A 16,505-nucleotide genomic window follows, 5' to 3' on the forward strand; every position below is an offset into this window, starting at 1 on the left:
ATTGGAGGTTAACATGTATTTTTGTATTGAAAGAAGTGACTTTTTGTTTTGTTTTTGCTTTATTTTGCCATTTCAGCAAAGGAAAAAGTACCATTTCATTTTAAGGCCTAATTTGAGCAATCTATTTTCAATCTATTTTAATTACATTTTGTATGAAACAATTAATTGTAGTTTGCATAAAAATGCCTATTGGTGAGTTTTCTTTCTTTTTTTTGGGGGGGGGGTGTAGCTGAAGATAGAACCCAGGGCCTTGTGCTTGCTAGGCAAGCGCTCTACCACTGAGCTAAATCCCTAACCCCAAGTTTTCTTAACATTTTAGATATTTGCTTAACCTCACTTTGACTCAATATATACTAAATATAAACTAAATTTTATATATGCACACTGTTGACTATTTTGATTGTCATTTGTGGTTGATAAATTGAAAGTTACACAACCAATGTTGATTCTTTTTTGTAGGACTGGTGGACTTGAGCAATAAGCATATGGTTACCCAACTTATCTGTCAATATGCACAAATGGTTCTGTGGTTTTCTCATTCTGGGCTTTTACCTGAAGGCTTAGGTAAAGTATTTAATATATGAATATGATTGAAATATCCTAACTCCATAATGTTAATTGTTCTGTTCTGAGCCTCCATATTATGTTTTCTGGTCATCATTCTTTTTTACTTTGTATCTTCATTGCCTCACAGAGGCTCTGTGTATGTTCGTTGGATTAGCATGTAAAATAAGAGCAAATTTGAGGAAACATGGCTTCTAAAATGTCACTACCTATAACTTAGTCATGGAACCTTGGTTTTGACAACCTCATTTACTGGTGTTTAATGCTTTTGTTGTTCTGTTTTGACAAAGGGTCTCACTGTATATCCCTGTCTGGTCGGAAACTCTTGTACTAGACTTGTCTCAAAATCGTAGAGTTTCACCTGACTCTGACTCTGCCTCTTCCCTATATGCTGGGACTAAAGGTGTATGCCAACATGCCTGGCTTTCATATGCGTATTCAGTGTTTTTTGGTTATATTTAACCTATGCTCTTTCTCAAACTCCTTGTAGATCTATTTCCCCACACACACACAACTTTATACATACATTTTTTTTTTTTTTTTTAAAGAGTGTGTCTTGTATTGATTAAATTTTAGCAAGACTGGGCTGGGCAGTAGTGGTGCATGCCTTTAATCCCAGCACTCAGAAGCAGAGGCAAGCAGATCTCTGAGTTCAAGGTTAGCCTGGTCTACAAAGCAAATTCCAGGGTTACACAGAAAAAAATCTGTCTTTAAAAATAAATAAGTAGTGCACGTAATAGATAGCAAGCAATTATTGAGCAGTAAAATAAAAAAAAGAAAAAAAAAAAAAAAAAAAAAAAAAAAAAAAAAAAAAAAAAAAAAAAAAAAAAAAAAAATAAATTTTAGCAAGACTAAAAATTTATTACATAATTAGAGTAAAATCAATTGTTATAACCTAAATTTTGGGATGTTTTGGCACTATTACTAACTTTTTCCCCAACTTTAATAAAACCGCCAGATGATGCTCTGCAGCTGTCAAGGCTACGCTACAACTACCCTATTATTCAGAACTACTATACCAGTCGTCGGCAGAAGTGCGAACGCTCACCCAGGTACAGTGCAGCCTGACTACAGTGTTTACACTCAGACTAAAATGACTATTTGAACTTCTTCATCAAGTATTGTCATGATTGACATTACTAGTTGGGTTGTTTGCTTTAACTTAATGTCTATACTTTTTTATTGAAAATAATTTTTTTTAATACACTATATTCTGATTGTGACTCTCCCTCCCCCAACACCTTCCAGATCTTCCCACCCACCCAAATATATATCCTTTCTTGTTCTATCTCATTAGAAAGCAAACAGGAATCTAAACAAAAATAAATAACAGCAAACCTGATCAGAACAAAAAAGAAATGGACAGAAAAACTTAGAGGCAAAGAAAATCCCAAACATATGTTGACAAACACAGAAATCCCCTAAAACCGTAATTGGAAATTATAATATATAAGGAAAAGACAGTAGGACAGGAAGAGAATGCCCAGACAAAGCATTATGGGACAAAAATGACATTGAGTTTGTTTTGTGTTAACCATCTACTGCTGGTAATAAGCAAGTATTTGTGTATTACCAAAATCATAAAATTCCAGTAGCAGGACTCTCAGATATCTAACCTGGTCTCATAAAATGTCCCTCCCACCCCACCTAAGTATGTATTCTTAACTCGGGTATGGGGCCTTGTAGGTGATATGATATGTATACATAGTGACTCTCAAAATTCCAACAAGAAAATCCTACAGCTGATAAACACTTTCAGCAGAATAGCAGGATTCAAAATTAATGCACAGAACTCAGTAGCCTTCCTTCGTACAGAGGACAAACAAACTGAAAATGAAATCAGGGAAGCAGTACCTTTCACAGTAGCCTCAAAATAAAATCTCTTAGGGTACTCTAATCATGCGTGTAAGACTTGTATAGTAAACACTTCTAAGACATTGAAGGAAAATTGAAGATTCAGAAGCTAGAAAGGTCTCCCATGCTCACTGATTGGTAGGCTTGATATAAGACTGGCCACCGACCTAATTAGAGTGCACTATGATTCTTTTCTAAATAAAATGATAGTCATGTGGGATCTGTCACAGGATTTGAAGAACCACTCTTCCACCCCCAAGAATCTTCTACACCTCGAAAACCTATTGGTTATTTTAACAGTTTTCAAAACTTTGATCTCTCTCTCTCTCTCTCTTTTTTTTTTTTTTTTTTTCCTTATTTTTGGTAGTTTTCTCATAAAGGTAAAAGAAAAAAAATGAATAGCCTAGTTAGGTGTTTTGAAATAAAACAGAAGAAACATTTAGACTCTGAATCCTGTTTCTGGACAGTCTTCTTCCTCCAGACCAAGTAGCATTTAAGGCATGGCTTGCAAGCACTGACTCCAGATTTCTTGGGTTCGATTCTCCTGAGAATGAGCTGTAATTCTCATGCGCTGTGAATTTTGGAAACCAGTGCTTTAGCATAACTGTTCTAGGATAATGGACATGCACTTGGGAAATTGATTGGGTGTATGGTTTTAATATTCCTTATTCTCTTGTATCTTGAGGCAGTAACTCATGATTTTGAACTTAAAAAGTTGTATAGCCATTGTTTGTAAGTACATGTCCTTTGGAAGGTTTGCTTTATTTATAAGCTGCGATATAAATACAGAAGTTAAGTATGCAGGGCACTTAGCATATGTCTGGCTCATAGGACAGTTTCAATAAATAAAAACTGTTCTTGCTCTTGATAGGTGCGGGAATCGGTAAGGGTGGTATCTGTATCACATTGGAAATACTCAGTAATGCATTTTTGAATGAGTAAATCAGATTCAGCTCTGAGTTGGAACAGAAATATTTTTAGTACCTGGGACAAATCCTTAGTTGAGAATGGTGGAAGATCGAACAGTCTCAGCCATCTTACTGGTTAAACCCCATTCTTTTCTAGCGTGTAGTCTTCAATGGCTGCCTAGGTAATGGCTGAACTTGAAGCAACTTGGGGTTTTTCTGACCAGTGCTACTTTATTTCTACAGTCTCATGATACCAAGGAAGTCTGCTTCTCACCTGTCGTTTGGTAAATGTATAGTTTCTGAGCATTTGATATCAGTGGTTAATATTCATGCAGATAATCTGTAATGTTTCCCATATTGCAGAGGGAAGTGGAGCCATGATTGCTTGATGATTGACGGATTAGTTTCTCAACTAGGAGATCAAGTTGAGAAGTTGTGGAAACGGGATGAAGGAGGCACAGGAAAATATCCTCCTGCTAGCATCCATGTAGGTTACAGTAATAGTTCAAGAGTCTGAGTGGAGGGAGGGGGAGTTCATAACTGAATGAAGTTTTCATGCCTGACACAGGCTAGAGAAAGTGGAAGACCAAAAAAAGACTATAAAATGCACTGACATTTTTATCTTTGTTTTCTAGGCACTACTCGACATATATTTATTAGACAACATTACTGAAACAAGCAAACATGCTATTGTATCCTTTAAACTTTTAATAACTTGTATATTACCAAAATCATAAAATTCCAGGAGCAAGTCTCAAATATTTAACCCAGTCTCATGAAATGTTTTCCTCCCCCCCCCCCCAAATATATATTCTCAACTTAGAATCAGTTGGTCAGGGTCAGATGGCTGATGATAAATGTAAAAGTTACAAAAATAATTGTCTTAGGCCACTTGTTCTTGGGGTGACCTTGCCTTTTATCAGAGTCTCAAATGTGTTCAAAAGCAGCTGCTCTGGGGCTGGCAGTTGGGGTGAGAGGAGTCGTAGACGAGTGGCCATGCACTTACCGGCAGGTTTGAGGCTCTGGAATGAGCAGAGGTTACTAATACTGCTGGGCCAAGCTGCTGTTCTCAGTAGAGTTCGTTTGTGTGCTGCAGATGAGAACACTAAAGTTCACACAGAGGCCTGGAAATAAGGCTCAGTGAGTGAAGTGCTTCTGTCCTAAGCATGAGGACCTGAGTTCATGTCCCAAGCATGTGCCTGCAGTCCCAATGTTAGGGGAGCAGAGACATGGATGTTAGGACCTTACTAGCCAACCAGTTGAGCCCAGTGATAAGATCCAGGTTTAGTGAGAGACTTTCTCAAAAAATTGAAAACAAGGTGTGACCACTCTCTGGTGGGTTATCTCCTTCTATCTGCCTTCTGGCCTCCATGTATACCTGAGCATACTCATAAGCACATGGGTGCACATGATCACACACCATACACACCCACACATAAACAAGTTTTTAAAGTGAGCTTGATACAACCGCAGGTATCATTTGAACCTTAATGCTTTTTGTGACGATGTTTTGTCCTAATGTCATTTTAGTCTAATATATTGTTTGTTCGTAATTTATTAGACACTCGATGTGTTTGTTTAAACTGCCAGATTTTACCAAATAAGAGTTTGATCTATAGCTCTTTTTAAATTTACTAAACAGGTTACTTAAATTTACTGTTTGTTTTAATGAACAAGATACATTTTTGTTCAGTCTTTTGTTGTAGCACTAAAATAAAGAGGAGAAATGAGGTTGGCATGGGGCTACTTTTGCCTATGTTTAATGAACTATATTCATAGCTGGATATCCCTGATAGCCTTGTAAACATGTTTTTTAAAACCTTGATTCTATATTTTATTCCCTATTCTAAGTATATATGTAGGATTGTTTTCTTTCTGTTTATTGCCCTTAATCCTTTTTTTTTAAAAGACCATTTATTTGCTACTCGATATTATGTATTCCTTTCCAAACAAAATGGATACTCCCATCGAATCTTTTCCTACTGCCTTTGCTATTTCTTGGGGCCAAGTTAAGTTAGTTCAAGGATTTTGGCTGCTAGATCATAATGACTATGAGGTAAGTATGTTATTTGGAATATAAGCTTTTGTAAGTTAGTATACTAGAAAGATGTATAACTAGATTGATTTTTGACACAAGATGATGTCTATTTCTAGAGGGAATAGCACTTTAGTGCTTTCATCTAAGCAGCAAGAATACCAGTTGATAACCTCAGGTTACTAGGTGTTTAAAGAAGGGATCATACAGGTGGATGGTTGGGAATGGTGCAGCACTGAGTGTTTTGTTAAGAGATGTGTTTGGGTTTTGGTGTGAACCAAAGAAGACAGAATTTGTTAATGGGGCATGAAATTGGTATAGGAAGAATTTTACATACGAGGCCTCAAAGGTATGATGCCTTTGTTCTTTGACCTCTACCATAGATTAGCTCCTTTTAGCTTACATTAAGCTTACTTAATTTTGATTTTTTTTAATACTACTTGCCCTTTCTAAGGGCTAACTACTTTGTCTAAATACAAAGGACTGTATTTCTATTTAACACTTCATTTTTGCAGAATGGTTTAGATCTTCTGTTTCACCCAGTTACTGCAAAACCTGTGTCGTGGCAGCATTCAAAGATCATTGAAGCCTTTATGAGTCAGGGAGAGCACAAACAGGCTCTCCGGTATCTTCAGACAATGAAGCCCACAGTGTCCAGTAGCAATGATGTTATCCTTCACCTCACTGTTCTGCTTTTTAATAGGTAAGTACATCCAGTGTCTTACCTCCTTGTGAAAGAACACAAGGCATTTTCCTAAGCTGAAATAAAATTTACTTCGTCTAGGACCTAGTACACTGTGAGAAATGAATTGTTTCAAGTATTTTATAGTTGCACATGGAAATTACCTTTGAAATACTATAAGCAGGTGACTTTTCTATGTGTTCTATGGCTTTTTGAACCTTTGGTACTGATTTCAGATGCATGGTTGAGGCCTGGAACCTACTGAGACAAAACTCAAACAGAGTGAATATAGAAGAACTATTGAAGCATGTTTATGAAGTTTGTCAGGAGATGGGCTTAATGGAGGATTTACTGAAGCTACCATTTACAGACACTGAACAGGTAATTAATCACCAATCAGTGTAAACTTAAAGAAATTTAGGGTAAATTGATAGTTTACACATCTCTTTTGTTCTTCCAGGAATGTTTAGTGAAATTTTTACAATCCAGTACCAGTGTTCAGAATCAGGAATTCCTTCTAGTTCACCATTTACAGCGTGCCAATTATATTTCTGCCTTGAAACTAAACCAGACTCTGAAGAATAATCTGACGGTATGATTAAAGTTTTCTCATTGTGTGAAACAAGAGAATGAGGAAAACTGAAACCTTTTTTACTTTTACAAGATCTTAGTTTAATGACCATTTGCTTTACATTGTCTTGAACTTGGTTAATCCTCATTGATATGGTTAACATTGGGAACTACTTACAGAATTCTGTGTATGCCACTGTGTTCACTAGAGAACAGGAAGGGAAGAGTACTAGAGAGTAGGAGTTGAAATACAGAGACACAGAAAAGCTGGGATCAGTTGCACTGGGCTCTTTTAGGGGGAGAACCCACAGCACCCTTGAAGCTCAGCTTGTTTATTATATGCAGTTAAACAGGGAGTTGGGGCTATTGCCTACAGCTGAACAAGGAGGCTAGGTTATTCTGTACAGATAAATGAGGAGGTACAGCTTATGATATACAGCTGGATCAAGAAGACAGGTTGATTTAATCTTGGTAGAAGCAGTCTTCAGGCCATGAATATCCGGGGGAATAAAGCTACATATCCTGTATATGCCTTTAACATTCACATGAACCAGAGGAAGCCTTTGCCTCTGTGTGTGTGTAGTAGGTGTGTTTTCCATCTTCCCATGTGCCTGAGGCTTTTGGTTCTTGGCATGCCCGTGGCCGTGTAAACAACACACATTCACTCAGAACTTAACACACTCAGGGCTTTCTCTGCTCCCCACATGAAGGTACATGCAAAGGAGCGTATTTTGTGTTACTCTCCTTTTGTTTGTATTCACTGTGAAAAATCAAGGCTTAGGAGTGGATATTTGGAATGTATAGGTATATACACAATTTTAAGGACGTTTATGAAGTCTGAGCTGGAAAAATGTAGATAGAAGGAAGATACTATAGGACATTCATAATTAAAATTTCAGTGATAAATATATAATAGTAGCATCTAACATATGAAGATTAAATTTTTGTTAATTATATGTTCAATAGAGTGATCGTGACCCACGTTTGAGGGAGAGATCAGTGGCTCGAAATTCTATATTAGACCAGTATGGGAAAATTTTACCTAGAGTCCAGAGAAAATTAGCCGTTGAGCGAGCTAAGCCTTACCATCTGTCAACATCATCAGTTTTTCAAGAAGGTAAGATTTCATTGCAAAATGCTTACATTCAGGCTAGAAAAGATACCGAATGATTCCCTTCCTGGAGTCACCACCATCATTTCCTTGTGTTGTACAGTCATGTTACCTTTTTTCTTTTATTAAAACCTTGTTAGAGATACAACTGAGTCCTGTATTCTTAATTTTTCAGTTTCAAGACCCAAACCATTATCAGCATTTCCAAAGAAAGCCATAACGGGAACAGTGTTGACAAGATCTACTTTCATCAGTAATGTGTTGTCTAAAATTGGAGAGGTGTGGGCAAGCCATGAACCTAGAAATGGCATCTCACTTTACAATAGGTATTGTTTTTAATTACCTTTAAGTTGTACTTACTTTATGTGTGTGGTGGGGGGATAAGGCATGCAGCTCATAGAGCCCATGTGGAGGTCAGAGGAATATTTACAAGAGCTGATTCTTTCCTTCCACCATATTGGTCCTAGGGTTCAAACTCAGGGTGTCAGGTAAGTCCTGCTACATGTACTCTTTCCAGAACAGCAGCAGTATTCATCAGCAAGGCACCCTCACTGTTAGCGAGTTTATTACAGAATATAAAATATGAAATTTCTTTACATTGGCTACTTTGTTAAAGGATTGTTTGGTCATTAAATTTATGTGTATGTGCGCACATGTTTGGAGATCATAGGACAACTTGTGGGAGTCAGTTCTCTCCACCATGTGGGTTCTGGAGATTGACTTCAGACACTGGGACTGAGTTCTTCTAGCCCCATTTCACGTTTTCAAGTGATGATTATTATTTGTAAACTGCAGAGATTACAGAGTAAAGAATGGAAGTCCTTTCTCCCATCTAATCTCATAGCATTTTTGCCAGTAACCCATATGGTACATAACTTAAAACTGAATTTTTATTTTTCTGTAGTCCTAAAACAGAACAGCCATCTCTGGTAGTACATCCTTTCCCACATCCAGAACTTCCTGAGGCATTTGTTGGAACACCAATTTCAAAAACATCCCAGAGAATTTCTAGGTGAGACTTTAATGGATTGTATTGAAAAAAACTGTAATTGTCTTAAGTTTTAACAGGTGCTATTTTAAATTCTTAAGTAAGATTTAAATACTTATAATTTGGACAAGAGTATAGTCATTTTAGGAAATTATAAATCAGCTTTTAGTATGCTTAACATTCTGTTTACTTATCTCATGTGGCTTAGTAAAAATAAGCAAACCATATTGAAACCTTTAGGAAAACAATCTGTCAAACTTAGGTTTTTGTTGTTGTTGATCTCTAAAAGAATGTTGTTTCTGTAATTACTAAATCTTGGTTGACATGGTGAAGATTTCTTCTGGACTTTACTGAAGTATCTTGTGTTGCTTTGTTGCAGTAATAACTTGATCTTACCTAAAAAAAATTTTTCTTTTCTTTTTTTTTTTCTTCGAGACAGGGTTTCTCTGTTGTTTTGGTGCCTGTCCTGGATCTCACTCTGTAGACCAGGCTGGCCTCGAACTCACAGAGGATCCACCTGGCTCTGCCTCCTGAGTGCTGGGGTTAAAGGCATGCACCACCACTGCCCGGCTTACCTAAATAATTAATATTTAAGTCTTACGTAAAAAATGAAATTGTGATTAAGAATATATTTAAGACATAATCATTACTGACCATACATTTTTTTATTCTGAGTAATAATGCTTGAGTACTTTAAATTTTTAGTTGTACTGTCAAAATGATACTGATTTTATTAAAATTAAAAAGATTTTTATACTAGCAATAAGTTACCTGGCATAAGTGTATAACAAATAGCTGAAACCAAAGGTGTTTGTGGAGCTTTCATAATTGAATATAGTTTGAAAGTTGGAAAGGACCTACTTTTTAGACTAAGTTTAGTTAGAAGATTTCCATTACCGCATGATAGTTAGCTGATGTAAATGAAGTTGTGACTAATGTTCTCTGCCTCTTCCATTAGTTGTGATTTTCTCCAACAAGTCCCTGTCTTGCTCTCTTTTAATGTAGCAGTGGAGTGTAGCAGAAGGCAATAAGATCCTAATGAAGACCCAACCAAAGGTCTCAAGCGTAATCAAAAGCTAATATTAACTCAGATGACAGAGATCCTATTAACTGTAACTGTGATTTCTCAGAAAAATGAATACATTCCCTAGTCAGTCAACTCTGGCATTTTTATAAGGGTTACCTTGTGGTTTTCTGTTGTTTGCCTTGTTTATATATATATACTAGAAAGTCCATTTGTATTTGGAACACATCAAAAAAACTTGAGGAAATCCCAAGACCTACTGTGATGTTTAGTATATCTTTTATAACATTTCTTAATTAGATTTTTGTTTTGTTTTGTTTTTCGAGACAGGGTTTCTCTTGTGTAGCTTTGGAGCCTGTCCTGGAACTCACTCTGTAGCCCAGGGTAGCCTCGAACTCACAGAGATCCACCTGCTTCTGCCTCCCAAGTGCTGGGATTAAAGGCGTGCACCGCTGCCGCCCGGCTAATTAGAAATAATTTTAAAAGTATAATTTTAGTCATCTGTGTGTGGGGGGCACAGGTTTGGTTTCTTCCAATATTCCCCCACTGAGTAACAGTTTGGTGCCCCCTCTAATAGTGAGAAGTTGAACCAAAAGACTGGGATTCCAAGGAAAACACATCAACCAGGATTTCTTACTTCTGGCAGCAGCAAAGCAGGTCACACTTTTCTGAGCATTTTCAGCTGAGGTCACCCTTGATTTTGGAGGAAGTAAATGATGCTATTTTTTGTTTTGGGATGTGTGTGTGTGTATATGTTTTCTAGACAGGGTTCTCCATGTAGCCCTGGCTATTCTAGAACTCAATCTGTAGATTTGTGTGTATGTTTTCTAGACAGGGTTTTCTCCATACAGCCCTGGCTATTCTAGAACTCAAATCTGTAGATTAGGCTGGCCTTTAACTCACAGAGACCCACCTGCCTCTGCTTCCTAAGTGCTGGGATTGAAAGCGTGTCCTCGACTGATTGGTGATGATGCTGGTTTTATCACTAAACATTTTGACCATAAACTGAGAGTGGTGGTATATGCTTATAATCTTTGCACTTGGGAGGTAAAAGCAACAGGATAAGGAGTTAAGGCCATTCTTGGCTACATGCGTTCACTAAAACATAATGGGAAGAACCACCTGTACAAGTGGTCCACAAGATATTGTGACCTGAAGATGTTTCATGGATGTTGAAATTTCATGTAAAGGGAAAATGGGTTACTGAAGTTTTTTGTTCTTAAATTGTTGTCTACAATTCCTAATTCCCTTTTGCTTTTGAAAGAACTTCAGACTTTTAAAACTAATGCTCTCATTTTTATTACATTACTATACCTGCCTAACATTGTTTACATGGTACGGTGTTTGGTAGTGAGCACACAAATATGAGTGATTGTTTTGAAACTAATAAAAAAAAAGTTACTAACTTTTTCTATTTAATTACAGATTACTGGACTTGGTTGTTCATCCTATCCCCCAGCCTTCTCAGTGTTTGGAGTTTATTCACCAAAGTCCAACAAGATCTCCTTTATGTTTGCTATCCAGTTCATTGCCATTAAGCTCACAGTTAAAAAGGCCACATCAAAATACCTCCAGGCCTTCAGAATTACTTTTACTTGAAACTCCTCCTGTAGTTAAGGTTAGTATTACCTGTCTGTCGTCCTGCGGAGTTAGCATTTTTCAATTAGCACAGAGAAATTAACCTGTGTATGGCATAACTATGGGTGGTCAAATGCGTTGCTTTCTTTTTCTTTTTTTTTTTTTTTTTTTTTCTTTCTTTCATGTATTTATTTTTCAGGTTTGTTTTGTTTTGTTTTGAGGGATTTTTGGTGTGTAGCCCTGGCAGTGCTAGGACTCGCTCTCTAGACCAGGCTGGCCTGGAACTCTCCCTCTGCCTCTCAAGTACTGGAATTCAAAGTGTGCGCCGCCGCCACCACCACCACCACCACCTGGCTATGCTTATAGTTTCAAAGTACTATTTAGAGTATAATATAAATCTGTACATGAGTATCATAAAATGTCCTTTATAAAATGCTTTCAGGTTTTTGAGTGATATACACATATACTTTATTGGTGATAATCATGTTTATATTTTTTTTCCAAGTACTTTGGTTTTAGGCTTATTTTTATTTGCTTTACTTTGAACTTCTGTTATAAGGTGATCTTGAAAAGGCTGTTCTTCCACCACACTTGCTAAATTACTAAGAGGGAAACAAACCCACACTTGGAATGACTGGTAATAATAATGGGCAAACACATTTTTTCATTTTCCAAGTATTTTTGCATATAGTATTTTTTATTAGTTAAAAAGGAAAAAGTCAAGGCCTTTAGAAAGAGTATAAAAAAAAGTTCTAATTGAATCTTTTCTTTTCCCACCAATCTGAAATAAAATTTTGTGCTTGTTTTTTGAAGATAGAAATATATATGCCTTGAAATTACTGTCTGCCCTTGTGTGAATTACAAGCACTAATAATGGGATTCTCCTTGCTCTTCCTCATAGAAAGCTAAATCTTTGGCTCTCTCGGCCACTTCTTCTGGATTTGCCGAGTTTACGCCCCCATCCATCCTTAGATCTGGTCTTCGAACAACACCTTTGGCATCTCCCTCTCTGTCGCCTGGAAGATCCCTCACTCCACCTTTCAGACTTAAAGAAACCAGGATTTCCTTCATGGAAGAAGGCATGAGCACACACTGGACTGAGAGAGTAAGTTTGAGTAACAGCACAGGGTTTTTTTTGTTTTGTATGCAATCTTATGGATAGTCTTGAAACTACAAAATAATCCTGGCGGGGGGACCTTCTAGAACATGGACTAAGCCAATATATATCTTCTACAAGTAAAAGTGTGTGTGTGCGTGCGCGCACGTGTGCACTTTACTATTATGCTATTAAAAGGCTGAGGAGCTGCGTATTGGTGACAGAAGTGACACTGGGCTACATAGACTTCCTAATGGTTTGGTTTTCATCCAGAATCTTGTTGCTTTCCTTGTCTAATTGCTTTATATATAGAAAGAGTGTCTGTGAATTCCACTTTAATTAATAGTAATAGAAATCTACCCACTTGATGATTTTTCATTATCTGTACGTTGTATTTTGTCTTAATTGCTGATACTGATTAGAGAAATGTAAACAGCAATTCACTTTTAGTTACACAGCTAAAAAAAATTTGATTTGAAACAAATGAATTGTAATTAAGAAAGGTCAAAAAAAACTATGAAGTGTGGAAAGGGCGGGTGTGGTTGGGATAGATAGCTGGGGACTCTGATGCTTTCATTTCCTTTTCATAATCCCAGGCTACAGATGACCGTAATGCAAAAGCATTTGTTAGTACATCTTTCCATAAATGTGAGCTCCCAACAGAAACTGAATGGATGAAGACCGGTGATAAAAACCCTTATTTCCCTCTGGATATCCCTATAAAGGGCCATCAGAAAGTGGTTGCAGGGTCGCTGGACACCCACTCCCGACGTCTGGAGAAACTGGATGTGAGCAAAGAAGACAGCATTGCTTCAACCAGATCAGACCAGACTTCCTTAGAATATCATGATGCACCGTCACCCGAAGACTTGGAAGATGGTGTTTTTGTGTCCCCCAAGCCAGCAAGTGCTTCCACTGAAGTAGTAACTACTAATTCGACTCTACAAACTGACAAGGCGAATATTAAAGATTTGTTTAATTCAGAAGGTACTCCTTCGGCTGTGGAGAAACAAATGGGTAGGAACTTTAAATACATAATTTCATAATAGAATATTTTCTACCATAGGAAAGTATCCAGGCTAAACAATTTTTTTTTTCTCACAGTGTACTAGGTCCTAGACAAAGTAAATTTTATATCAGCTTAGGAAAATGCCTTGTGTTCTTTCATAAGTAGCTAAGACATTTGATGACAAGAGAACTTGTATGTGCTACCTTTTTATTTAGCCATGACAGTTGGAAAACAACAGTAGTAGTGTTTAAGGAAGGGACCTAACATGCTGTAGTCTACCTTGAAGGATTTCCAGTAACTATGAGAAGTAATAGTGCCAACTTCATACATTCATGAGTACTGTAATTTTGATTCTACTCTCTGCCCTCACCTCCGAAATAAGCACACGAGGGTCATAAGAGTCCTTCAAGTATGTGCTCTAGTAGAAAAATCACCTCCCCCCCCCCCCTTGCAGGGAGTGCTAGCTGTTGACTCTTGAGTGGTGAGTGCACTGGATACAGTACTTCCTGTATCTAGTAGATACACTGTAGTGGACGGACTCTGAAGACAGACATTGGTTAATACTGTTCTGGGATAGGGGCCAAGTGAACATCGGAAAGGCTTAGAATTGATAGATCAAATGCCTATTTTACAACATTAAAATGGGGTGGGGGGCAACTTTATGGAAGGTATTTCTTTAGCTCTATAAAACTAAATACATACAATAAAAATCCGGGGATGGATGTAGCTCAGTTGATGGCGTGCTTGTCTAGTGTGCTTTGAGCCCTGGTTTCAATCACACAGCACCAAATTACACAGGCATAGTAGAACTGGAATCTCACTCAAGACGTAGAGCAGAAAAACCAAGTTCCAAGTCCTCTTTGGCTGCATAGTATTTGAAACTAGCCTGGGATATATGAAGCTTTACCTCCTTAAAAAAAATTAAAAAAAAAAAAATAATCTGGCCAGGCAGTAGTGGCGCACGCCTTTAATCACAACAATAGGGAGGCAGAGGCAGATGGATCTCTGTGAGTTTGGGTTGAGGCCAGCCTGGTATACAGAGAGAGTTACAGGACAGCCAGGGCTGTTATAGAGAAAAACCCTGACTTTGGGGGTGGGGGATGTCATAAGTAGATTGTATTTCATGTTTTTAGCCTAGGCAGATTGAAGGTTTTGTAACAGATGAGTGAATATATTTATATTGTGCTGTCTTTAGCAAACATAGACATTAATTATTCTAAGACCTTTAGGATTGGACTCATCAATAGAAAATGTGTCTAGAATTTTATGCTGCTTTCTCTTTCAATGTGCTGTATTCCACTAAAATAAAATGGTCACCCTTAGATAAGGATATTCATAGCAGAATCTTCATTAGTTATTCCTACAATATTAAGCAGTCTCAAATAGCAATTATTTTGAAGGGATATAACATAAGCCCTAGAGTGTAATAGGTTAAGTTTGAATCTTAGCCCAGCTTCTAAACATAGTTTGTAATCTAAACTAAGCATGTAGCTTTATGCTTCTGCTTTTTTTTTTTTTTTTTTTTTTTTTTTTTTTTCTCCCCTCAACTATCTCTTTGGATATTGAGGATTAAGTTAGTTTAGGGAGACCATGTGTTACACCAAAAATGAGAACTGGGAAGTTAAGAGGGGGCCTTTGAGCTAGGCCTAAAGAATTAGAAGGAAATGCTAACAGCCCGATGCCAAGGAATTAAAACAAATTAGAACAAAAGAAGTAGGCCCAGCAGTTTCCTTAAATGATGGTGATACATTTGTCATGACCTTACCTGTCTGTCTTCCAGGCTCTGGAGAAGTTGCAGTGGAGGCATCTTCAGAATTGAGTCATTTAAGCCCTGTCCAAAGAGCTGAAGCTTCTCTGTGTGTGTCCTCAGCCTCTGGAAGGTAAGTGTATGGAACACTGAGGGCTTAGAGATAGTAGCTTATTGGTTAAGAGTGTGGACTGCTCTTCTAAGGGCCCAACTTCAGTGCCAAGCACCTGCACCGGGGAGCACAAAACTGCCAGCAATTCCAGCTCCAGGGATCTGATGCCTCTGATCTCATTAGACACTCTTACAAGTAAACCGGGCTGGAGAGATGGCTTATTTAAGAGCACTTGCAGTTCTTCATAGTTCCCATGTTCTGTTCCCAGCACCCATATATATGAGATGCTTCACAGCTGTGTATAAACTCCAGTTTCTGGAGACTGAGTTCAGCTCTTCAGCATCTATATAAAATCATAGTGTATGCCTAGAGTACCAGTTCTGGACACACAAGAGGATCCTGGGTCTGGACAGTGGTGGCACATGCCTTTAATCCCATACTTGGGAGGCAAAAGTAAGCATGGTTTATAGACCAAATTCCAGGACAGCCAAGACAGAAGAAACCTTCCTCAGGAAAAAAAAAAAAAAAAAAAGGAAGGAAGGAAAGGAGTATCCTGGGTCCTTACTGGTCCACCACACTAGCCAGTCATTGAACTCCAGGTTTAGTTAGAGACCCTGTCTCAAAAAATAAAGTGGACTTGGCCAGGTAGTGGTGGCATACACTTTTAATCCTAGCACCCAGGAGGCAGAGACAGGCAATCTCTGTGAGTTGAGGACGGCCTGGTCTACAGAGCAAGTTCCAGAACAGCCAGGACTACACATAGAGAAACCCTGTCTCAAAAAAACAAAAACAAAAAAAGATGGAAATCAGACATCTGAAGTTAGCCTCCATGTGCATGCAACTGTACACAGGTGTACACACACACACAAAGAGAACATAAAGAAGGTGATTTAGACAGTTGGTCCATTCCCTATCCCTTCTTCCAATCTGTGTCCTCACCTCCCACCTCCTAAGACAGTTTTATTCCTATTTGAGTGTGATAGAAGACCCAAAAATGCCAGGCATGCTTGCACACCCCTTTAATTCCAACACTTGTGAGTCAGAAGCAGGTAGATCTCTGAGAGTTAAAGGCCAGACTGGTCTACATAGTGAATTCCAGGATAGCTAGAGCTACATAGTAAGACCTTGTGTTAAAAAAAAAAAAAAAGACCAAAACACATGTTTCTTATGTTCATTTGAAAATAGTATGTTTCTAATGCCCGCAAAGCCAAGGTATCCCAGATGATG

General features: G+C 37.8%; 1 protein-coding gene across 5 annotated transcripts in view; it reads left to right on the top strand.

Moving 5' to 3' along the window:
• Positions 1-16,505, top strand: part of Ahctf1 (AT-hook containing transcription factor 1) — a 55,138-nt gene that overhangs the window by 23,023 nt on the left and 15,610 nt on the right. For 4 of the 5 annotated variants that reach the window (XM_028865484.2, XM_028865479.2, XM_037211189.1 and 1 more), the window contains exons 16-30: positions 460-564; positions 1,523-1,616; positions 3,690-3,813; positions 3,962-4,018; positions 5,236-5,382; positions 5,877-6,064; positions 6,280-6,424; positions 6,504-6,635; positions 7,580-7,730; positions 7,900-8,050; positions 8,629-8,736; positions 11,162-11,354; positions 12,216-12,419; positions 13,007-13,427; positions 15,200-15,299. In XM_028865484.2, coding sequence (XP_028721317.1) covers positions 460-564; positions 1,523-1,616; positions 3,690-3,813; positions 3,962-4,018; positions 5,236-5,382; positions 5,877-6,064; positions 6,280-6,424; positions 6,504-6,635; positions 7,580-7,730; positions 7,900-8,050; positions 8,629-8,736; positions 11,162-11,354; positions 12,216-12,419; positions 13,007-13,427; positions 15,200-15,299 — 2,320 coding nt within the window. The remainder of the gene's footprint in view (positions 1-459; positions 565-1,522; positions 1,617-3,689; positions 3,814-3,961; positions 4,019-5,235; positions 5,383-5,876; positions 6,065-6,279; positions 6,425-6,503; positions 6,636-7,579; positions 7,731-7,899; positions 8,051-8,628; positions 8,737-11,161; positions 11,355-12,215; positions 12,420-13,006; positions 13,428-15,199; positions 15,300-16,505) is intronic. The other variant, XM_037211190.1, reaches the window with a different exon arrangement.

This window comes from Peromyscus leucopus, chromosome 15 (genome assembly GCF_004664715.2).
Source record: "Peromyscus leucopus breed LL Stock chromosome 15, UCI_PerLeu_2.1, whole genome shotgun sequence".
Lineage (NCBI taxonomy): Eukaryota > Metazoa > Chordata > Mammalia > Rodentia > Cricetidae > Peromyscus > Peromyscus leucopus.